At 35.1% G+C, this 24,967-nt stretch overlaps 1 protein-coding gene across 1 annotated transcript in view; it reads right to left on the bottom strand.

The window, feature by feature from the left end:
• The window catches only part of CFAP54 (cilia and flagella associated protein 54), a 119,606-nt gene that overhangs the window by 26,311 nt on the left and 68,328 nt on the right, over window positions 1-24,967 (bottom strand). The window contains exons 38-52 of the mRNA XM_087765659.1: window positions 24,687-24,910; window positions 24,455-24,590; window positions 22,615-22,729; window positions 21,434-21,586; window positions 20,708-20,905; window positions 19,719-19,806; window positions 19,055-19,261; window positions 17,408-17,474; window positions 15,026-15,208; window positions 12,749-12,835; window positions 11,550-11,672; window positions 8,658-8,711; window positions 7,043-7,259; window positions 6,596-6,693; window positions 4,840-5,009 (exon numbers count right to left, since the gene is read on the bottom strand). Of these exons, the coding sequence (XP_087621785.1) occupies window positions 4,840-5,009; window positions 6,596-6,693; window positions 7,043-7,259; window positions 8,658-8,711; window positions 11,550-11,672; window positions 12,749-12,835; window positions 15,026-15,208; window positions 17,408-17,474; window positions 19,055-19,261; window positions 19,719-19,806; window positions 20,708-20,905; window positions 21,434-21,586; window positions 22,615-22,729; window positions 24,455-24,590; window positions 24,687-24,910 (2,120 nt within the window). The remainder of the gene's footprint in view (window positions 1-4,839; window positions 5,010-6,595; window positions 6,694-7,042; window positions 7,260-8,657; window positions 8,712-11,549; window positions 11,673-12,748; window positions 12,836-15,025; window positions 15,209-17,407; window positions 17,475-19,054; window positions 19,262-19,718; window positions 19,807-20,707; window positions 20,906-21,433; window positions 21,587-22,614; window positions 22,730-24,454; window positions 24,591-24,686; window positions 24,911-24,967) is intronic.

Below are 24,967 nucleotides of genomic sequence, written 5' to 3'. Positions count from 1 at the left end.
ATACTAATTATATTAGCCATTTTATGCTTTTATTATAATAGATGCTTCATTTCTGACTACATCAGAGATGTCTATCAGCAGTTATCAATTTTCGCCTCAGTAGAACAAAAACATTGCACTCTGAGTATATTCTGAATCTGCAGGCACTGCAGTATGAAAGTGAGAAAACAGCAGTAAGAGGAAAAGTTTTGCCAATAATAGAGATAACCTGATAATAATAGATAAGCCCAGATATATCATATTCTGTTGGAGCAATCAAAATAGAACTGCACTATAACTTTCAGTTACACATATCTCTCTTCAGGGATGGGCTTTTAGAAATTAGAAGATGTAAGAATACCAAAAATGACAAAATATATTAGGAGAGTTCTGTATCTCATCCACAACTAGAGAGGCAGGAAAACACCTTCCTCCTTAGAGCCTTTCCAGGCTATATGTTAATCTTTCTGGTAAATCCACATGACCAAATACTCAGAAGATCTTAGTAAACACCATTAACCAAAAATTGAGCCAAGTGCCGCCCTGACAAAACCTCATAAGCAATCACATGACATTGAGTCTGCTGTCCCCCGCCCCAATCATAAATCCTTTTCTGGAGTTCACTCCAAACAGCATCTAGAAAGATGCAGACACTATTAGGACTGGTGCAGCATTCAACCCCACATTTCAAAAAATTGTGAGTTGGAATCCCAAAATATTGTCAGGTTTCTTAAAATATTAACTACTAGGGTTTTTTTCCTTTTTATGCTGTCTTTTAAAGCTTTCAGATACACTGTTCAATTTTCATGACATCTATAGAAATGTATATCTATAACAGCAGACTTTGTGCATACTATTATTTTCATGATATGAAGACACTTGCAGAACCAACATAGTGAGATCTTTTTCACAACAGGATTTGTTGCCCAAAGAACATGCTACTCAAAATATTCTGAGAACTGCCAAAAGCCATGTCTCATGGTATTAGTTTTCCATCTCTAATTGTTCATTTTGCCCTATATCTGTAAATCTCTACTTTCCTACCTCTTCTCTAAAACATTTTTGGGGTTGGTTTTTTTTTCCCCACAATTCTACTTATTCTCTACCCACTGAAACATATTTTCCTAATGATGCAAAAGTACCTGAGGGTATCCCTAGCTCACGTTTTAAAGATTTTTCAGCATGTTAATTGTTAAAAATGTATAACCAAAATTGTCATCTATGCTGTCTTTTTACATAGAGAGACTCTCTTTACATAGAGACTGGCTGCTATGAAGCACAAGAAAAAAAATAATTTATTAACACCTTAAGTCCTTTTTACACTGCCAGAACACTGTGAAGAGCTTTTAATGCGAGAGAGATTCAGGCTCTGTATGAATTTACTGCTTTCGAGAAGTTCTAGATTAATTGTTGTAAAGGCAAAGTTCTTGATTCATGCACAAAGAAGTCAGAACAAGAGCAGCTGTACTCTGAAATTACATTATTCTGCCAACATGGATCTAACCACAGGATGGATAACCTCCCGAGACAAGAGGGTAGATAAAAGTCTTCCTGTCATTTCTGATTCTATCCTGCTTGCTGTTTTTGTGATGCAGAATTGGATGGATTACACCAGTTCAGCACAAATAGACCCCAAAGTAACAATGAGAACTAAAACTGTTAATATCTTGCCTTTCAACTCTCAGAATTCAATCCTTATGAATCTCCTTCATCATCCCTTTACCTCAGTTCTATTCAACAAAATGAAGCCAGAATAAATCAATGTTGAATTTGATGATAACCTTCTCTGTAACAACAGAAAAGAGGAAACAGAATTTGCTTATAAAAGCAAAAGAGACAGTAAGAATAATGCAATGAAATATTGTGACTGCTTTTCTTTTTTTTTTCATTAAGAAGAGTTTTCCCCTGAAACCAGGCATCAAAATTACAACAAAACCTGACATTTTTCAAAATATTGTTTGAGATGCTATGGCTACCATTTCTCAAATAAGTTGGAGAAGGTGCAGCACCCAAGAGTATATATAGGCTTTTAAGGAATATTAACCTAACTTCCTGAGCACCACTGCCTCCAGTTAACTGCTGTTGTCAACATTGAGCAATTCTGAAAATAAGGCCATTTTTACCTACATGCTTACATATAAATTTCATGGGTAAAATGTAGACCACAAGCCCAACGGTTCATATATGTATTGTTTTAAGCAGTAATGTATTCACATAAGCACATTACCATATTTGGGTAATTAGAAACCTCACATACTTGGGGGACACACCATGTAAGCACTCTCCTTGAGATCAACAGAATCAGTCCTATACATAAACTTATTCTGAGGCATAAATGTTTTGCAAGACAGAGGCTGTAATGTAGAAGCTTCCCTTGATGAAATTTTTGTGACCCTCTTCTGCTGTCAACAAGAGTGATGTGTCTATATATTTCCCTTGACAAAATACACATCCTTTTATCAGCTGAATCAGAAAGTGACAAGATGATCAAAATAGGAAAGTACAGCTGACTATAACAATTTCACCACTAAGCCATTTCACCAAAGGAAAAAAATGATGAATTTCTGTAATATCATGCAAAGTTTGATTTCTAGGCTGGCAGGCAGGAAACATTCAGCTGTCTGAAGGAATGTTTCATTTGTATCTAGGGCAGATATATCAGCAGTTTCCATGGATGGCAGTCCAATAAAATTGTAAAATAGGTTAAAAAAACCCAAACCCTTGCTTTGTTTGTTGGTGTAGGGATTTTTTTTTTTCCTGCTATCTGACCACTACCAATATATAAGGCCCATTAAACGCCCATCAAAAATTCGAGAGTCCAAAAAAATGATCCATAAAATGCTTGACATCCATTGGAACCCTTGATACTCTAAAAAAGTTTCTTCAATCTGAGACAATTTATAAGCCAAGAGAGAAACTACACTATAACTGCATGTCAAAAAGAAGGGTCCTGCACTGAAAATGGCTTGCGTACTGGAACCAGTTTAGCAGGTTGAGAAAGTTTGGGTCAGAACTCTACTAATACAGGTTTTACCAAGCCTAGTATCCAGCTAAACTGGGTTTATGCACATGATATTTCATAAGTCTGCATACTGGTCCTTACTTACTAATATAATAATTTTATAAAATCCACATGGCACTGAAAAGCATGATGTGGTCACTGTCCAGGGATTTGTTGTTTTCTCTTTGACAAATTAGTGGTAAATTAATCTAATTCAAAAGGCACTGAAATAGATTAATATTTCATGATGAGAAATGTCCACAAATAGCCTACAAGTTCTTACTTCTCATCTTCACTAACGACATTACTACTACATTATTACAGGCCTAATATCTGAACTTTTGGGAAACTTCTATCTTTTAAGATAACATAAACAAAACCCAGGTGAAAGACCATGCTACAGTACGCTTACTGATTTCAGTTCAGTAGTTTATACAGCACTGTGAAGTTCCTGTCCTTGTTAATTTTATTTTTTTATTGCTGCACCATAGCAGCTAAAAAGGAATTGTGCTATTTAAAGGCTGTCTAATTTGGAGGTTTGTTTATTCACCTAAGACATCTGGGAGAAGAAAGATAGTTTGCTTTTGACATCGAAGAAAACATTATTTTGTTGTTAATTGAGTAAAAAGGGAAAAGAACCCGTTGAGACTGGTTTGTCTGTTGGCCAGCTGAATCACCTACCACTTCATCAGTAAGAGCATTACAGCAACCTTCACCAGTATTCCAACCATAAAAAAAATGTTAATTCTGCTTTTTGCTTGGTGCTCACTATAATGTAAGATTTACTGTAATAATTTTGGTGTGTTTAATCAGATTAGACCTAACAAAAGTTACAAATACTGATTACATTCTACCTAACCTCAATATAGTTTGGCAAGTGACAGTGCTACACTGTCTGGATGCTGCATCTCTAGTTAACAATTTGTACCCTCAAAGATTTTTCAACCTAATAAAAAATTACATGAAAAGAGCTTGACACTAATAAAAACTATGTATTGTTAAACTACTATCCTTCTTGTACAAATTAATTTAAAATTACAGGTATGCTAAACAGAAGAATATTCCCAGCTAAAAGATCGAAACAATGTTCAGAATTTAACATCTACAAAGAGTTAATATATTTCTGTATGCCCTGTATATTTGAAGAACAGCACAATTCTAATTTCATTAAGTTCTCCAAAAGAAATCAGAACCTCAAAAAAATCACAGCATTTGGAAATTATAATTTGGAGAAAATATCTGGCAGATCATGTAAATACAACAGTATTTTACACACTATGACTAACAACATAATTAATGCCTGCTAAAATCTATTCTAATATGTTAAAGGTTACATCAATGCTTTTTAATCGAGTTAATTTAAAAAATATAATTTTAACATTTTAATTTGACAGAAATAAGTACATCAAGAGGAAATGTTCTTTTAGGGCAGTAACACAGGGCATTCTAGAACAAAGTAGAATTCAGTAGTTCAGAGATAACATTAGTGCTCTGCTGTACACTATAAAATTATAAGAAACACATGACCTAACATATCCAGACGTTTACTTTAACAAAAACAGTGAACATTGCAGCTTTTTCTTTGATTTTGTATAACACTGTATCACAAAAACACCTCACAGAGAAATCATAAGCCAATAACTGATGATCTTTTAAAAAGGAAAATAAAGCAATAATAAAAAATGAAATGCCAGTGTAACTTACATTTGTAGATATACTACTGGGGTTGTTATGGCTGGTTACTAAGATTTAGGATATTAATGTAGACATAAAGGATTCAAAGAAAAAATTGCTGAATTTTTTTTTAATCTTCTGTAGTCAAGGCTGTGCGACATAAGGTTGTTCGTAATATTACTTACCTGAAAGCTGCTTGATGCCTTTGCTGAGAAATAGCAGCAAGCTGAAGTTTGGCCTCAATAAGAGCTTCTAAATCTTCAGCAGAACACCGAGATATCTCCCCATCGTATTTGTCCTGTATGTTCTGCACAAGATGGCTAAGACTTTCTTCAGCTTCTGTCAATAAAATCCCCTAGAGAGGAACACAGCATTGTATGATTTCAAAAAATAATGAAAAATAAAAATTTTCTTAAAAACTATTTTATTCTGTTATAGCCTACTATCACTGCACCCTAAAACAAATCAACTTGAATACAGTATGCCTTTTCTATAAATAGCAGGAGGGGGTAATTTTGCTTTTATCAGGTTTACAGATTCAATGTGTTGAAAATAGCAACATCTTAACTGTGCCTGTACTATTTCAATTTATGCTTTACTACATATTTTATGGCTTAGCAATATTACTCAATAATTTTTCATTCTTATCTTTATCTTACAGCTATACTTGATAATTTTATGCTATACTTCTTACTAGCTTAGTAATTTTAAACAATAAAATACAATATTAAAATACAACATTAAAGATGTTGCAAGAAGTATTACATTCTTTTCTATCTATACTTCGATGGATCCTTGAGTGCAGTATGTGTCCTGAAAGTTCAACTGTAATTTACAGTCTTTCTGACAAACAAAGCTGTAAGAAGCTGTGAAAACCAAATCTAAAAGAAAGTTAATTTTAAATAAAATCTCAATCGCAGAGATTTCAGCAGAATTAAAAACTAATCCAAAGGTTTGTATCATCCAAAATCTTTTTGACCAGTTTTCTCAATGAATTCAAAGCTCTACTTAAGAAAAAAAAAAAAAAAATAGAATAGTTAAAGAAAAATCAGAAGGGTAAAAAATATATTATGACTCTTAAATGAGCCCCATTCAAATTAATTTAACATTTCTATTTTAGTTATTTTCAAGATGCTGTTTTCAAGTTATTTTTAAGCTATACTAAAACTTTCAAGTTTCTAGTGTATGGCATATACCAATTGCCATACAAAATCATCCTCCATTTCTCCAGATGTGTTTTGTACATTACTTTGTTTGTAACAATGGCCAAAAGTAGATACTTCCAAAGTGGAAGTAATATGAAGAATATGTCAGCCCTCAGTTTTGGTCTTTTTGTGATGTGAAACTGCCAAGCTTGAAGTTTACAATTAAAGAAAACAAAACAAAAAATAAAAAAATAAAATAAATAAAATAAAAAAAACCCAAAACAACAACAACGAAACAAAAATCCTTCAAACAAAGAAGCTAATAAGCTGTGGTATATTTTCTCCAAAATAAAGTATCAGAAAGAGGAACATGAAAATTTGAGACATTTCACATATGGTAGAGAATGGTTTTCCATTTATTTGTAGAGCATACTGCCCCATCAAAGAGTCTCTGACATGTTCTACAGGCGCCACCCTCTGAAAGGACATGATTTTATCCTTGAAATCCCATTCAGTCTTTACCCTTGTTGCTGAAACAGTCACACTGAGATCTGATTGTGACAATATTTCCCATGGACATTTATATAGCATGAACTAGACCATTTGAAAAACTGCACCAAACCACCAGGACTTCACGTATGGCTAGTAAGATTACAATCAGATTAGAAACAGAAATTTCTAGTCCCCTTATTCATGCCATCGTCCCATCATAATTTCTGTTACATTGAAAGCATTAGAAATGTTTTTGGAACAATCTGCAGTTTCTTAAGCCTTTTTTCCTAAAAAACAAAATTACCTTCAGCATGGCCATATTTAATTCATCTTTACAGTGAACAAGCTGCACCGTTGTGCTTCTTTGTTCCTGTTGTCTTGAATTCTTCTTATCAGCATCAACTGTCAAATACATTTCAGATGAAATTTCAGACAACAGATGCAGAACCAAAGCATTCTCAGTAATTTGAAGAATGTGCCCCTTCTTTCTCTATTTATAATTCAGACTTTCAATATCAAAATAAGTGAGGAACAATGGAATACATCTCTAATACCATTAAAGATATTAGCTAAAAAAACCTTGAAAAATCTTAATGCTTACTATTTCAATAATGACTGATTTTTCTAGCAACATTTAATATGAATATTGTTTATAATATGACACATTAATGCATATGCAGCTACAAGTAGAAAAACCATGCTTGAAACAAGTTGCAGAATAAATGCACTTTTCCACCAACTTTATAATTACCTTTTACATTTGATGCTGTAATTCTGCTTGGCTTCTTCAAGCTGTTGTTATCAAGAGAATAGATGTGTTTTTCCACTTTTTCAGGTATATTATTTATTGTGGCAGAAAGGCAAATAATGAAATGCATTTTGGCTAAGGTTAATTTATTCATAATTTGTTGCTTGCACAGTGGCACCATTGTTAAAGACAGACTCCGATTAAATATGTCTTCCAGTACCTACAAGAAAGTTAACAATTGGGACTATTTGAAATGACATATTTTTCTTGTTCAAGGTATATTCTGCTTCTATTAATAATGAGGTTTATCAACAATTAACATGAATAATATTAGTAACATGCTCTTAGTCATTATGGATGAGTTGCTGTTTTCCTTTCCAAACTTAATTCACCCCTTAGTAGCACTTGCTACAGCCTCAGTGATCAGTTTTCCAGTAGAAGGTGCATCTGTGAAGTTATAGCTATTACTCTGTGTGAGTTCTAGTTTTCTGTATTTTCCTTGGCACTCTTTGAGCTAAGGTGGTCACAAAAAATACGTAGGTAAATCTGTAGTTCAGAAATCTCAACTCAAAGGAAAGTCCGTTGTAACAATTCACCCTAACTAGAAAGATTAAGCAAGGAAAAAAATTCTTGTATCAGACCGTTCTAGCATATTTCATAGAATCTTTTTATTATTCGTTATAGCATCCTTGTTTTATCTTGAGTTTAATATTCTCACTTTAGATTAATAAATTTAGAAGTTGAAAGTCTACACAGCTTTGCGAAATCATAAGGAGACCAATAAGAGCCCCATATAGACTGTGAAGTGTTCAAATCAAAAGCTCAAGATAAAGCACAACTTCAAAATAAATCTGAAACTAGTGAGATCAAAAGCTGTCAAGATAGACATCTCATTTCTGTCTTCTAATATCAACTGTTGTAGGAGGCCCACAAGCTTACTGTAAACAAAGGAGAGAAAAGTGGAGGAAAAAAGTGGGTTTTTTCTACTTTATCAGTTTGTTTTTATGGTACAACTTCTTTTCCACATTCTGCTAACATTTACCCCTACTGACTTAATGGATCTTGACAAGGCAAATGAAAGAAAATTATTAACACTGAAAAAACAAAAAAGAAGTCACTGATGAACATGTGATTTTTTAATTAAAATGAGAAATGGCTGTTCATTGACTGGTTTACAGATTCACCCTTTTTTTTTTCCCAGAAATGGACTTCAACCCCAATCTGAATTAGCACAAATCTATGAATACAGCTCTGATTGATAGAAATTATAAGGTTAGATAACTGATGTTCTCAGTATTTTAGCAGGATAAACAGACCCTAATAGCATGACAAAACCTGAATAATTCTACTAGTATGCTTTGCACAGACAAGTCTCAGATTTGTACATATTAGGTCTCCCATCTGAAAAACGGTGATAATAGTACTTGCCTCCCCCTTGAGAGGTCAGCCATAAAATTTAAAATTTAGGAAAGGGTAAACTGTTGAGGAGAAACGTTTCCTATTTACTGTTTTTTACTAATAGCAAGTATATTTTCTGAACCAAATAACCTCTAACTGATGCCAGAGAAACAATATTTATGCTTGCATAAAATTTTTAGCTCTTTCAGATTTTTGTTACCTGTAAATTTGTAACAGTCAGGAGAGATTTTGAGGAGTCAAATTTCTGTAACGCCTGTAAGATGGACAAAACCAAAAATAAGTTATGTGTTATAATATGAGTATAAAGTAAGTGAATGAATTAGCAGAGCAGTGGACAAGTGTAGTGCATTTCCAGCTGTATTTTGAGGGCTCTGAAAATACCAACAATATCTTGGCTTCTACTGGCTTTACATTTCTGAACCATAGCCCGAAACCCAGAACTATCCCTACACCTCCTATGCCATTCACCAGGATTCTTCAACTTGAAGCAAGGGGACAAAAAAGCATAAACCAACAAAAATTCTTTTCCAAATTCTAGGAGCTCTATAGACACCAACCATCAATTGCCTATATGTTCTTTACAGTTCTGAATCCCAAATCTTTCTCCAGACTTAGCACATACCTCCTCTGCTATTCACCAGATCACAGATCTGTGAATGGACAAAAACAAGAGCTACAGGTCAAGATGAACTTGAGACCTCAGCCTCCTTGAGGGCTCTAAAACCAACTATTTCTTCACTTATATGTGCTTCAAGTTTCTGAACTCTAACCCTAGCTCTAGTCCTTGTTCAAAAACCCTTTACCTTTTCACCAGGAGACAAATCAGTCTACTGAGGGGAAGGAAAAGGCAGCGGTAAAGATCATTTCCAGCCTTCATCATAACTGAGAGCTCTACACACAACTGTCACTTGGGTTCTGTATGTTTTTTATTAACTTTTATTAACTCTATACTCCAGATGTAGCCCTCTATCATCTCTGTCATTCCCTGGAACATGGATCCTTCTTATTCTGAGAGCTGTGCAAAAGTCCAGCAAGCACTTAACTTCTACATGCGTCACACCCTAACCAGAGACCGAATGTTGAACCTCCTCTGCTGCTCACCTGAACACTCACCTGTGAACCCAGTTAGAAAAAGACAAGTGACAAACAGACCTCATCCTAACAGTGTGAGCTCTTCAGACAACATACAAATTAAGGAAAGGACTTAAAGATGCATTTTAACCAAACTAGCATCAGCAAGGAGTAAATGCATTCCTTACTGTAGCCATGAACAGGGAAGCTTTGCAGAACCAACTCCAGTGAGGATGCTGATAACTCTTTATGGCTCAGCCTAGTGAGAATATAATGTAGCTTGTGCTCTGAGGAAAATCACTAGATTTCAGTTTCTTATCTTCCCATGCAGTTAGTATGAAAATGTCATTGGCAAATTAAAAAGGTCACCTTTTTTGATAAATATTTTAATTTTACTTTTTATTAAGTTCATGTTTCATTTAAAACCTAGTACCACTGCAGGTTATTCTAGGAGGAGCACTGGTCCATATTTCTGGTTTTTGAAATGTAAACATTTGACATCCTATCATAAATGTAATTATTCCCTTATTAATTAGCTTAGACATTGATTTGTTGGCTATTGCCAAAAAAGATACTGCTGCTCTGTGCTGGTTATAGCCATTGTAAGGCTGCAGGGTAAGGACAGTCAGGCCATGGGTCGGCTGGAAACTCCCTCTCAGGGTTTGGGGAGGTGAGAGGGGGGAAATTTCCCTCCAAATCAGCTCATTAAACTCAATTTGCTCTGCAGTGCCAGCTTCACTGTCTACAACACAGGGTAAGGGAAGCAAATGTGAAGTCATGGAGGTGGGTTAGGAATTCCCCTTTCAGCACCAGCCTGTAATTATCATCAGATTAGAGACATCATCCTATTGCATGTATAGAATATGGCTGTACAATGAAGTTAAATCGACGGTACTGTCAAAAAGGGTGTCCCTACCTGTCCCACTAGTCTTCTATCACATGTACAGTCCAGCTCCCTAGTGCTGGCACACATACTTGGTTGTGGGGTGACACCTACCCAAAAGCACCACCCAGATAAAGGAGACCTTGATTACATCTGTCCAGCAATAACTCATTAGATTGATTTGGCATGTGCTTGGAAAACAAGGAAAGGCTACATAATTGTTACTGGGGAGGCTTGCCCAATAGCTCTGGACTGTATCTGCCTGCACAGGTATGCTCACAGCTACAACAAAGAAGCCCAGGTCAATTGTTAACAGCTTCATAACCTTGTAGCACATTAGTGATCAAGATAAGATCACTACTTGGCTTTAGATATGGAGAAAATCAAAGAGAGTGACCTGGGTTGTCGTGACTGTCAAGGCTCTGAGGGCACCAATAGCTCTTACTGCCCAGCATCTCCTGGGGCTCCCACCACCCTGCCTACAGCCCAGGACCCCATGTCAGCCCCTCAGGGCCATCAGCCCCTGCCCCAGCAATGCCATGGGCCCCCTGAGCCGGGCCCACCCATGGGCCCAGATCCTGGCCCAGCTTCAGCCAGACCTTATGGCCCTGTGTGGCCATCCTGGGGCTGTGTCTGAGCCCAGTTCTCCTCACCAGGCCTGATCCTGACCCCTACCCACAGGCTGATGTCCTGGCCCAGCCTCGGCCTGTCCCCAGCCCCACAGAGATGCCCAATGCCCTAGGCTGGGGGCTGCCCCAGCTGCCCCTCAGCTGCCCTGCTCCTGGCTGGAGCAGTGGGAATTTTGCCATTAATGGAGCAAGAACTCTATCCATAATTGGAGCAAGAACTCTATCCATAATTTTTATGTCTACATATGAAATCACATATTATTTTTTCAACAGTAGTATCTGCATTACTCATTGTATAAAACAGACAGCATGTATGTTTTAAAATTTATTTTTATTCCTGCTGTTCAGTGAGAGAAATTGTCATTCCATGCCTACTATTTGACCTGCCTATTGAAAGAAATTTAGGAATTTTTTAGGAATGTGTAATAACTTGCAGACATGGAGTATGTGCAGTTTCATGAAGAGAATTGAGTGTTATTGTTCAATGTTATACTTTACTGGTGTTTACCTTCATTTCTTCAGTTTTCCTGTATCCTGCAGGTATTTTCCATGGAATTCTTTCTCCACAGTTAAGCAAAGACAGTTCATGACAGGCCTCCGTAAAAAAACCTATATCTGTGAGTACTTTAATCTGTGAAAAAATAACATAGCCTTTGATTTGAATATTTTTCAGTTATTCTTTTTACTCAAAATAAAATGTATTCAAAGGTAATTTTCAAGTAGATTTGGCTACTGGAATAGTACATTAATGGAGAATGTTCTTCAATGGAAAGAAATCTTTTACATTTTATAGCAAACAAGTGAAATCTCAAAGATGTGTCTTCCACTTTTAAAAACAAAAATAATAAAAAAAAACCCAAACCAAACAAAACAAACAAAAAACCCACAAAAACCAAAAATATATTCTTCACAAACTCGCTCCTGGCAAAGGAAAAGAACTTAATTCATCTTGCTAGAGCTTTGACTGTCAGTCCAAGACCAGCCCCTTATCAAAATCTGTTTCATAGATTTTACTCATCTTAGTCTTGTAGTACTCAGCTACTCTCCCTAACCCTTATCAGCATTTCCTGAAGATATCTAAAATCAATAATACTTCGACTCTTATTACAAGTTAGGTTCCTTTAAAAAAAAAAACCAAGGGATTAAAAAAACCCAAACCAAAACCAACAAGCCAACATTAGTGACATGACAAAAGTCTGTTCCTAGAATTCTGACAACCTGGTTCCACCATTATACTGACAACCAATCCAGAAGTGAACATTGTGAACAAAAAATCATTTATGTTTTGCACTTAAGAAAACATTTAAAAGAACGGTGGAACAAGACAAAAAATACCAACTAAAAAGTTTGGATCTAAGAGGGAAAATCTTATGATCATATCTTTAAAGAGAATGCTTGTTAAATGGAGAGTAGAAAGAAATGATGGAAGTACTTAGTCTCTGTAGGACATTAAGAGTAAAACTCCATAAATAACTCTAGAGCCTACTAAAATTCAGAATATAAATAATAATTGCATTTAGAAAGTAGTCTTATTCTACAATCTGTTGTGCTAAGAAACACTAAGCAACAGCTGAACTTTAAAGCATTACTTTTCATAATAGTGATATATGAATATTAAATCGACTACATTTAACAAAGAAATAAATGAAAAGTTTATTTGAAATACAATGTGATGTGATGTGATAAAAAGAAAGTTTGTTTGATTACCTTGAAGATTCTTCCTTCAATACATTTAGCTGGGTCCTTACAAATCTCAGAAACAATGTATTGGTATAATGTGAACAATGGTAAAATCTGTAGGAAAATATTAGGTCATCTAATTATAAATGTCATAAAGGATACAATTATAGAAATGTACATTGCAATTATATATCACAAATATATAGATAATACAGGAGTACTGCTTTCACTGCCACATACCACCACTACTTCTTTTACGCTCTACAAAGGATGAATGTGTTAAAAAGTTCTTCAGCTGGCTAAAGCTAACCCCTTATACTATCTTATACGTGATTCACAATGTAGAAAGTGAAGTTTACCCAAATTATTCTCTGTGTTCAAGGTGGGCTTTTTTACTATACCATTAGTGAGTAAACCTACTGGAAAGATGTTGATATAAGGGATTTCTAAAACTCTGCATTTTGATGCCATAATTTTTTCAGTATAAGAAACAGAATAATAGAATTCTGTAAGCTTTATAAAATCAACACAATTAAGTCCTGCAACTGTCTAAGTTGCCAATGGTAAAATAAATTATGCCAATAGTAAAATAAATGATACCAATGGTAAAATAAACTGGATAGTGATGAGACAAATTGCTTATTGACAAATTTATTTGCATTCATTTCAAATTGAAAGTTTTCGTAGGGGCAACTAACAAAAAACATTTTAAAACTGAGTTCTAGTAAAGTATACAAACATTGTATTTATTATAATATCTCAAAAAAAAGCAGATTCTTTCCTAACAGATGTATTTGTTTACTGAAAATGAAAAAGCTTCCAAAATTTAATTACTGTTCAGCTTTTACATTTTTCTTCGCTTTAAAATGTCCCCAAGCTTGGAAAACGCTAACAGCATTGTTACTTTTTTATCAAATGCACTTTTAGTTTTCATAAAGCAGCTTAATACTTCTGAATTTGGATTAAAAATGCTTGAGGCAAATGTTTTAATTGTATCCATACAGTTTCCAACTGATATTTGAAGTAGTTTAACAAAATTAGTCTTTGAAGTCTCATTTTTAATAAAACTTGAATCTTGATGTATTTTGATTTAAGTGTCAAATCAACTTAGTGCCCACCATCCAAAACATTCCCACACATTACGCATTCAGTGGAAATGAAGCTCTCATCCTGCTGAAACTGCAATTGCTTTGACCATGATCTATGACCCGGGTCTATATTCTGCTAGTACAAGTACAGAAAGAATCAAAAATGTGTATGGCCACGTGAAGTAAGCAGTCAAATTAAGTGTCCCTGCTTCAAGGTAACTGTCTGCTCCTTGACCTCACTTGATCTCCCATAGTGAGGGCAGTTAGACAAAGCTTAATTACAGTGAACTCCAGTAAAGCAGGATGGGAAGAAGCACTAACAGGAGGTAAGACAGACACTTAGCCTGAAGTTCTGGAAGAAATCAATCCAACAAACGGCTTGCTGACAAAAAAGGGATAACATCTTGCTGCCTCCTCCTCTCTCACACTTCTTCCATCTCTACCCCCTAACCTTTTCTTACTCCCCTGCCACCAGCCACGCGATCTTTTCCCCTATTGTGCACCAGCTCTGCCACTTGCAGGCCCTTCCCTTAAGTGGATTCAACTCATTAAAGCAGGAGAAAACCATCTACTTTTTCTGCTGGGGAGTTTTCTGTCATGCTGACAATTGATTTATAGAGGTATACAATAATCCTCTGACATGAAAATCTGTTAGAGCATACAGGACCAAACAGGAACAGAGGTAGAATTGCACCTTTTTCAGTGCTAGTAGGCAATTCAATCTACTTATTCCAATGTACAGCACTGCACCTTTGAAAGAAGTTGGATTAAAGTGGAAGTGGTCAGTCATTAAGTGGAGGAAATAACCACATGATCAACATAAGAGGGAAGCTGTAAAAACACTCCATACAGAGGAATAAGAGAACTTGAGAAGGAGAAAGGCAGAAGGGACTTTTATTTACTGAATGTGAAAGTAAAATTATTGAAAGCATTCTAGACATACTGCATTTAAAGTATTTCTCAGTACATTGTATTTCAAACTGTATATAATGGGAAATTTCCTCTAAAATGCCTAAGCTGAGTGGACTATGTATTGCCATCTTCCTGAATAAACAAATACCCTGTATATTCTAAAAATTGTAGGCATCAAGCTATACCTTGCCTCTATCTCAGTGCCACAGAACTTAACCATACAGGTATTTTGCTAGAGCTTCACACAAAAAAATAAAACTTGATGTCTTAAAATTCATTTCCAGAGTATAAAAATAATACTTACTGTTAAATTTTGTTTTGCACAATGTAGTTCAAACATAAGGAAATTCAGACTTGCAACTACAGTAGAGATATCAGCTCTGTAGCGATCTGAGAACAAGTCGATACCAGGAATAAGCATATTTGTTTCATACTGTGCAAAGTCACAGTCAGATGTTGGATGTGGAAGAGAAGCTCTAAACAGGGTCTGAAAATAATAATAATTAACTACTTGTGAAAAGATGTAGAGGCATTAGTGAAACACTATAAAGCTCCAACCTTTGAGACTCATAAATGACTTAATAAATGAAATTCAGTCAGTGTCTTAAGTATCCAGTTGTTTCCAGACAAAACCATGAAAAATCTTTTTAGAAAAAATGCTTTATGTATGAACTTGATGGAGAAAAAAAAAACCAAACAAACAGGCTGTAAATAGTCTAAGGACAGTATTTCACAGAACAAGCAAAAGAGAAAAACTAATCTAGGTGTAGAAAAATAATCGTGAAGGATTCCTCAGCAAGTACTCCCCAAGTAATGAAAAATCTTCCTAAAGAGCCAATGGCATTTCTCTCAGATTCCAAGTCAAAGTATCCCAAATAAATCTCTGGAAGCACAGAAAAAAAACCTAATAAATCACTAGGGGTTCTCACAAAGACTTCTTAGATAATTCTTAGGATAAGCCTCTAATCAGCAGACAGAAAGAACTTAATAATTTATTCAAACATCTCCATAATCAAGGAAAATGCATAGGAAAAGTTTGTTGAGATGATTCTGGGGATGTGTTCAAACATTTCTTTACCAGTCTGAAGATGCTTTATGGAAAATGTCTTCCATTAGAAGAAAAATATTTTTATTTTTGCCACAAGCTAAGAAAACTTGTTTGATTTTACTTAGCCTTAAATCCTTGCCCTGCCATCAGCTCAGCCATTGTTTCTGGGAGAGTTGCTGACTTTAAGGCCAGTTAAAAGCTAGTTCCAGCCTAGTTCCGCCTTTAACTAGGTCAGCTAGTGCAGCTTAAATCATATAACTTACAACTGATATGAACTTGAAGGAAATAACTTAAATGTTTTTCCTTTAAAAAGGGAGGAGTGCTAACATTATCTCTGGTGTTGGATATTCCGTCCTAGTCGCGTTTATCTTGTTGTAACTAGCAATGATATGCTAGAGAAATATGCATTTACATACTCAGATCTGAGATATTAACAAGCTTAAAGCCTATACCAGAGGTGGAATTTAAATAAGGTTATAAAAGCTTTCCAAATCAAGGAACAAATTATGGGCTTGAACTTCGCAAGGTACAGTGACAGTAATTGATTATATTTTTCAAGACACTCACCCTGCAAGCTGCTCCTCTCCCAATTAATATCAAACCCACTTCAGTCAAGCCACAATTATTTCTACCATTATACAACTGGAACAAATGCTTACTACTATTTCTGTCAAAAGGAGGAATCAAAATTGTTCAGCTTTGTATCACCAGCAATTGCAGTGCTAGAAGCTAGTCAAAATTCTCCTTTACCTTTTTTTCTTCAACTTGTTCTCCCTTTGCTAAACTTAATGAGATTTTAAATGTGGCCTAGCACAGGTCACACAGTCACAACCATGGTTGACACAAGATTTTAGAAAGTGGCATTGGTTTGTTTTGGAAGAAGCCAGCTAACTTCCTGATGCTGCACTGGGATGAGTAAGCATTGATCCCAGTGGAGTATGACTGGCAGAATACTTGCAGTTCTTTTTCCTATATCACTTTTGTTACTGGTATCTTAAAACTTCCTTTTAAAAGTAAACTGAAACCTTTTTTTCCTCTATAGTTGGTTTCTGAAAGTTTGCAAACTTAATTTTAATGATCTTATTTTCTTTGTAAATGAAATTGAATCATTTTGACTCTCTTCTAGTTTTAGAGCAAACTTCTTATAGAGCTGAGATTTTAGTATTACAAACCAGTATCTTTCAATGCTAAAAAAGATTCAAAAGTTTCTTTTTCTAAAGAGTTTGTTCTCCTGGTTGAAAATTTATGACAATCTGTGAAGACTCTGTACAGATCTGACAGAGAGTGCTCTGCTATTGTTGATGCCATCCAGCTCTTTCTGAGCAGAACAAGAGAAGAAAAATATATTTGACTGTGAAATCTTTTAGCCATCTTCACTATTCAGTATTTCATTATTTCTCTGAGACACTAGGCTCTTATTGAAGTGATAATTTTTAGGCTATAATACAGGAATAATGTTAAAAAACAGAGAATAAAAACATCTAATCTAATGTGCATAAATTGTCAACTACCTCTGATCTCCAGTTTTCCTTTACAATCAAAATGAAAAGAGAAATATTTTAATAGAGGGTTATTGAGATTTAAATTTTAGAAGCAATTTGTCAACTTCACGAATTCTAACTGAAATTGTATTCTTACCTTAAAAAGTATAGCAGAAAAATAGCAGTATTTAGTTCTTAATCTCATCTTTGATGTTGTTATATGCCTAAAGTACAACAAATAATAAGAAATATGAATGTGCCCATCAGCATAAATTATTCAAACTCTTTTTTTTTTATCTAGTATAATACTGATACTAACACAATCTAGATGTTTTGCATATTGGAAAACAGCTGCCTGTTCTGTAGATAGGTGCTCAGCCATGCCATGCAAAGAAAGAAGCATTTGACCAAAGACATACCTAGACAAAGGGAGTTGTCTAGATTCCCTTTAAAGTTAAAGGAGAGAAAACAAGCAATCTAAGTGCAAAATTAATCTCATACAAAACTAGAAAGGTAAAGCAGGTCAAGCAACTCACACCTTAAAGTGTATTTCTTTCCATAAAGGAAGCCTAAGATAACTAGCACATGTGGACTTTCACATGGTAGGTGTCTAGCTAGATTAAATGAATCCCACACAGTACTTCATCAGATCTTTAAACCATCCTGGTAGCGGGGTACCCCTCTGATCTACAATATTGGAAATCTTTAATACAATATTAGAATCCTTTAATCTGCATTTTACAGCCTGAGACAAAGTTGCTCTAGAAAGAGCAACTCAAGGGAAAGATGTTTAACAGCCCAAGTCAGGTCTGAATAGAAAAGATCTGCCTGAGGGAGAAGCCAAGAGGATAGCTCCCTCCAGATCCCTGCCAGGATTTGGAATGGACCTATTAGCAGTAAAGGGATAGTATATAGTGCAGCAAATATGTGCCACAAGCACCTGTAAAAGCAGTTAGGGATTGGGTCTTGCCTAATTGAACCTGAGACTGCTCAGAATTAGAAGAGCTGTGGTTTGGAGTCAGCTTAAACTCACTCCTTTTCCTCTTGGGTGCCAATTCTGAGTGTGGAAATGCTGTTTCATCTTGAAATACCCATGCTAATACTTTCAAAGCTACCTTAGTTTACAAATATTTTACAGTGCTATTGATATGACCTGCTTCTCAGGTAAGACAGTTTACTGAGATGAAGCTCTGCCCTTTCATGGGTATAATGCTTCTAAGGTCATTTAGAGCTGACAGATATTTCTAAATTTTATATTTTGTACACTTTTATATTGTACAATACATTGAGGAACAGCTCAGAATTACATCCGTAGTGTTTTACCAGCAGTCAGGGAGTACTGGACAGAAATATTTATTGATGGTAGACTTTAATACAGTAATTCAAATTTCATTTAGCTGTAATTCACCAGAAAATGAGTACTTTAGGCAGTAAATCTGCCCTCAAGATACATTCATATTTAATATGTGCAATGACTTGGGAGATGTGATATTTCAATTGAAAATCAATATGACTGTAAAATCCTTGTGCTTATGACTTTTTATCATTTTGTTTTATTTCAATGATCTCTCCATATAATATACAGCTGCAATTACGATCAAAGATGAGCACTCAAGAACAGGGAACAAACAATATTCTCCAAAAGAGCAACTTTCGTCCTGAAAGGAAAAATTCCTCTGCTTTTGATGAGTCTTTTTTATAGCAGCTCGTTAGTGTTTTTAAATTAATTTTGAGTTGCTTACTGTCCTGGATGAGCAATTTGTTTAAAATATGAAATACATGCATATATAGATAAAATACTTACTGAGCTATCTTAGCCACTAAGACTGCTGCATGTAAACATCCCCAAACTCCAGCCTGAGAAAGAAATTTCTGACTAATATCAGTCGACCTTCCAACTGCAAAGCAGTCCATAGCATTTTTTGGAAAACCTAACTCTTGCCAGTTGTTAAGAGCATCAGCCATGTTGAGTGTTTCATCAAGGGCTTGACACCAATATTTAAAAGCAGCTCTGTAACACATAAAAAACGTTCTCATCATATTGCTGACATTTTCCAAAGTGGAAGATAAGACTCGCTTCGTTTTACCTTTATTGCCTGAGATAAAACTAATTCTGATTAGGTCAAAAACTGAAATACAGTTTCTACAATACAAAAAGATACCATTCCCAGTCAACAGACTTGTTGGGCCTTATAGTAAAATTAAATTGTCAAAGCAATAGATATCACTTCTTAAAAACACAGAAATGCTTAATTAATTTGCTCAATTGCAATTAGCTAGCTAAGAAAAAAAAAACAATTTCTAGAAGAAAAGCCTCTCAAAATATAGCTAATAGTGAGTTAGATGAAAGAAGTTATATGGACTTGAGGACAGCACAAGAACTTACAAGACAGTTGAAGGGTACATGATTGGGGAAAAAAAAAAAAAAAAAAGAAACAATGCTCTTTTTTAGTCCAATAGCTATGTACCTTTTGTTTCCAGCATAAAAGTGAAGATTTCCAAGTTCATGTAGAGCCTGAACCTTGAGGTCTCTCTGGTTGTTTATTTCAAGGATTCCTGTTATTTATTTTTTAATCAATTAGAAAAAAATATTGTCACAGCATTAAATCAGTTACTGAATCTTGAACAAATTTTGCATGAGAAGTAGACATGCATTCACATGTAATTCAATGCATGAATGTTTTTTGAAAGATTTATTGGGCTTGTATATTTTATCTTCAAATGTACAAGTTCTTACTTCTACTAAGTTTAAAAACAAGGGTAGGATGTATTTATGGACCTGTTTACCTAAGCTTTTGTATTTTTGGTTTTTTCAGACCTCTCAAATTTCTTCCTCTTCAAGAGATAAACTGGGAAGCAGGCCATTGGCCCTGGTGAACAACACTGCCTGCACACAGCACAGTAGCACTTGTCCCTGGCTCATTTCTGGATCCCTTACTTCAAATAAAACCACTTAGGGCATCTGTTGACCTGCTACACTTCACCTATTTTGTCATACAGCAAAAACAGGTAGCAGTGCTGAGCTGTAACTCTACGAGTAAAGCCATACTAGAATGTTAAATGGAAGCCAAGCAACTAGGTCTCATATTCAAATGCACGGAATCCAGAAGGTCTGTCTGCTAGAAAAAAAAACAACTATCATGTAATTAAAATTAATCTGCTAAACATTACAGCAGATTTTTAATTTGGGATTAATCAGTATAACACCACTAAAGTAATGCTTTTTCATAGGGTGAGATAACCGTAGAGGTTATGAACCAACTAGTGGTTTGTTTAGAATCTAATGCAGATTTTCTGAATCAACAGAAAGAAGATTATGTATTTCTGGAAAGCAGCCTTCAGACAGTTATAGCTATCTGACAAAGGAAAATAACACTGGAACAAACAGATATGAACACAGATAGGCAGAATAATATTACATCTTAGCTGTAAACAGAACTTTATGAAAAAAAATTACCAATTGTTTGTTCATAGGAAGAGATAATTACTGAAAGTTGTGACTGTGGTATTGGTTTACTTTCAACCATACTGGAGAAATTAAATTTTTCTTGAGAAATGTCACATGGTGTTGGTAGAAATATCAGTTCATCTCCCACATTAAATTCCAGCTTTCTGTTTGAAGAGATATGACTGCTGATTGATCTTCCAGCATTTTCTAGACCAGAAAAGTGATTTATATGATCAGTTTTGAAAAGTATTATACTATTTCCAGCACCACAAATATTTCCAAACCACATTACTTGAACAAATGTAGAGTTCCTGTGTACCCTATTTTTATCTGGTTTCCTATGCTATGATTCTGTCTGTGTGTCTCCTAATTAAACTCATTAGACATAACTCATCGGTCAGTGCAACCAAATGAAAATATGTGCTCTGTTAGAGAAAATAAACTTGGGAAGATTTGCCAGTCAGTCCTCCGACAGGTTTGGCTACAGACAGAGAAGGGACACAGCTGCATGAAAAAAAAATTCATCATCCAACCATGATACACAAATCATAGGAAATCAGGCTTAGAGCTTGTGCTTACAGAACTTCATATATAGCTTTATATTCTATGTTTTTTCTAATTGTCAATAACAACTAAAACTTGAATTTAAAAAAAAAAAAACTATTCCTTTCACTCTTTGCTATTTCAACTGCATATACGCTTAATAAGTGAGAAACACTTCAATAAATAACTCACCTTGTGTGTGTGCAAGAAATAATGAAAGTAGCTTTCTGCTGTGTCTCAGTGCTCTGCTGTGATATTTAGATTTTTGTAGAGTTTCTTTAAAACATTTCAGTGTATCATTCACATCAAGAGGTACATAAACTAGGGCTTTTGCTTGACTGCGATCTAAACGAAATTAATAATTGTGGAGAACAATTTTCCATTACATAAATATATATTTTTAGTAGATCACCCTGCAAAACCTATGTTTGAAAAATTGCACAAGTTCAAAACTAAAATACATTAATGTAATTGTCACCTTTGTTTCCTGTTGGATTATGAATTAAAGCAAAATTATAAACCACCAGGAACACTTCTGAGCATGTGTATCTTTTTCAGTGTTACATTTTGGTTGTCATGTGACATCTATATTCCCTGAATTCCATCTGCCCTGGGCCTGCCTCAGCTCAGCTCTCTGCTCTGAATTCTGGTGTCTGAAGTCTGGAAACAAATCTTTTACTACAACTGCTGATTCTATTTACTACAATTACTGCAGTTTCTATGTACCAAACCTGTGAGTTGGTATGCTCTCTCCACTGAATGCATAATATTATCTACTCTTCCTACATACAGCATTATTTATTGTTTAATGACTTTCCTCAGCTGAAGTCAACACAAAGCCTTGTGTGCAATGCGTTGACATGTGTGATATGAGGAACTATATGCGTTACAAACTTCCATTAATGACTATAACATTTTAATCCTGACTGAAAAAAACAACTGTGGGTAAAAGAGGTGTTTTTTCACCTTATAGTTCGTTTCAGTTTTTCTATTGATTCTATCGATAACAGCGTAGGTTCACATTAATTTCTGGGTATATTGCTGGATATCCAACGATACAGATGGAAAACTGGTCCAAGACCACCAAGCTCACTCAACATACTGTAGGTCATCTGGCATCTGGATTACAACTGCTTTTCTCTGCTTTCAGATACAGTCCGAATATATTTGGAAAGGTCTTGACAACATTACTATCTCTCCAAATTATCAAGAATAATAATTTGAAGACCAAAATGAGTGTATATTAAAAGAAACAGATTATAGGAGCAGTGGAAGACCTATGATAAGGAGGAAAACAAAAAACATATCCAGTATGAAAAAAAGGAAAGAGTTTGGGAGAAAAGAGAAGTCATGATACTGAAGTGTGCTCTGACCTGTATAATCTTTTTTCATCTCAGGACAGAAAAAGCATCCAGGAAAAATCCATTCACTAGCAGAATGGGCAACAGGCAGCTGTAATTTCTGCCCTATGTAGTTTCTGCAACTCATCTAAAAAGCAAGGGTTTTTTCATGATAATTGAATAATATTCAGAAAAATCAATGTTTGGTGCTTAACTTTAAGTATCTAAATACTCAGTCATATGACAAAGTAAAAGAGGACTAATTTACAAAGACCCATAGTACCCATTACAAAGACCATAGTACCCTTGTCAGTAAGAGATAAAACATTCACAACACCTAAATATTGGATATAACATATAAGCGTTTAGATGTTACAGAATTAAACTTGTATCTTATTTGGTATTTGCCATAACCATGAGCAAGTCGTCGATGTTCAGCAAATATTACACCTTTCTTTGTCTGGATAAATGCATGCTTGCAAAGAACCTGTCAGTGTAAGTATGCCTAACTGCCTGTAAAGCACAACATAATGCTGCATATGGGTATACAAAACAGGTCTAAGCAAATAACAGAAGCAGTCTAACCTGTCAGAGAAGCAAACTTCCAGACTTCTATAAAGGGCTAATCCAGCACAGACATTTTATTTTGCTAATATAGCTACATCACTTCAGAAGCAAAAGAACAAATTTAGAGCTAGTTCTAGACTCTGAATAGCACTGCATTGTGAAATGTAGCCATGCCCTCCAAATTTCTAACTTGATGATGTCTTTTTTAAAAATCCTTATTAACTAACATTAGTCTTTCTTCTGTAAGTTGTCTTTCAAAACTATGATTACTTTTCCACTTTGCTGAGCTTACAGCAGTATGTGGTGGTTTGCCACACTGCCCTTTTTTTAGACAAAAAGGACTGTGTTCTGAATGGCAGGGCCTGAAAGAAGTCAGCAAGAAACAGCCTTACAGAGAGACAAGACAGAGCACCTCAGCTGCCCTTTGCAAGCCAGGAGTGCCTTCTGAGGTCCTGCAAGCCCTGGGCAGCACTGTGCTGTCTCTAGGCAAGGCAGTGGCTCCTGAACCCCATGTTCATCTGCAGAACCAGCCTGTTTGGAATTCCAAACCCCACTTCCCCCCCCCTCCTTCAAGTCCTGTGTTTATATTAGTAATAGAAACATATTAAAAATATCAGCCATGTGATTGACTTCAGCAAAACTTCTTAGAAATAAACCTTCAGTTAAAAAAAAGGAAAAACCTAATTTTTAATAGCTAATTCCACAAAAAAAAAATATTTTTTTTCAATTTTCATGAAAATTTTCAATTTCAATTTCAAGTGGCAATGTCAGTTTACTAAATATATAGAGCCATGGCTTTTACTGAGATGAACTTGCTGAGCAGCTTAGGGTTTTTTGTTGGTGATCAAGTTTTTCAAGTTTTTTATTGGTATTGTCAGTGTTTGGGTTAACTCAATTTGATTAATTTTGGTCTTTAGGAGCAATATTTCAATGCAGAAACAAAGCAGTCTCTTTGTATTTAATGTTAATTAATCACAAAGATTGCACAATATCCAAATAAATCTTTTCAGGTTAAAAGAGCAGCATCAAGAACTAACATGCAATTAGATTTAGGCTCATAATATGGAATGGGTACATTATGCATTGAAGAAATGTTCTCTGGGTCATCAAGTCCAGACCTCTGCTGCTGCTGGAATCATGTCATATAAGCCTTTTCAGGCACTTCAATCAATTATGTACGTTAATTTATTATAATTTATGATTTGGCTACATTATGAAAAACCATATTAATCTAATCAGCGAAAGTACTTCTCTATAGGTAGTTCACATTAAGAATCAGTGCCCAAAAAAGAAATCTGTGGTTCACCTTATGTGCATTATCAGATAGATATTTTATGAAATGAGATTCATGGCTGTCTGGGCCACTGAATTGCTGTATCCTTTCCAGCAGCTGCCTCTGAGCATACACCAGCAGCGGACTCACTTGTTCTGTGTATCTCTCACTGAAAAAAAGCAAAGTATAGTAATTAAACAAAATAACGGTATATTTAACTCTATAATGTTGCTTTTCAGTTTTTATTAGAGTTGGTCTAACTTACTGTGTAAATATGTTGAATTGCACAGCTATGTGTACCAGTGCTTCCCACTTCTTCATTTGATATAACAATTCTATTGTTTTAAGAATCAGATGACATATCCATTTCAAGTCAACCACATTCACATCATCCAAGGGAGACTGTGGATGGAGATTAGAACCACCATTCTCATCCATAATACCTCCTAAACAACTGGGAATGCAGAAGTCTCCTTCAGGATCCACAACCTACAGTAAAGAAACATTATTCTACCTGTTATTTTCAAACTTGTTTTTAGGACAAAT

The sequence above is a fragment of the Nipponia nippon genome, unplaced genomic scaffold (assembly GCF_047370975.1).
Source record: "Nipponia nippon isolate SJK-2023a ecotype South Korea unplaced genomic scaffold, ASM4737097v1 scaffold_3, whole genome shotgun sequence".
In the NCBI taxonomy this organism is placed as follows: Eukaryota; Metazoa; Chordata; class Aves; order Pelecaniformes; family Threskiornithidae; genus Nipponia; species Nipponia nippon.
The sequence above is the reverse complement of the archived record's forward strand: the minus strand, read 5'-3'. Positions and strand labels throughout refer to the sequence as shown.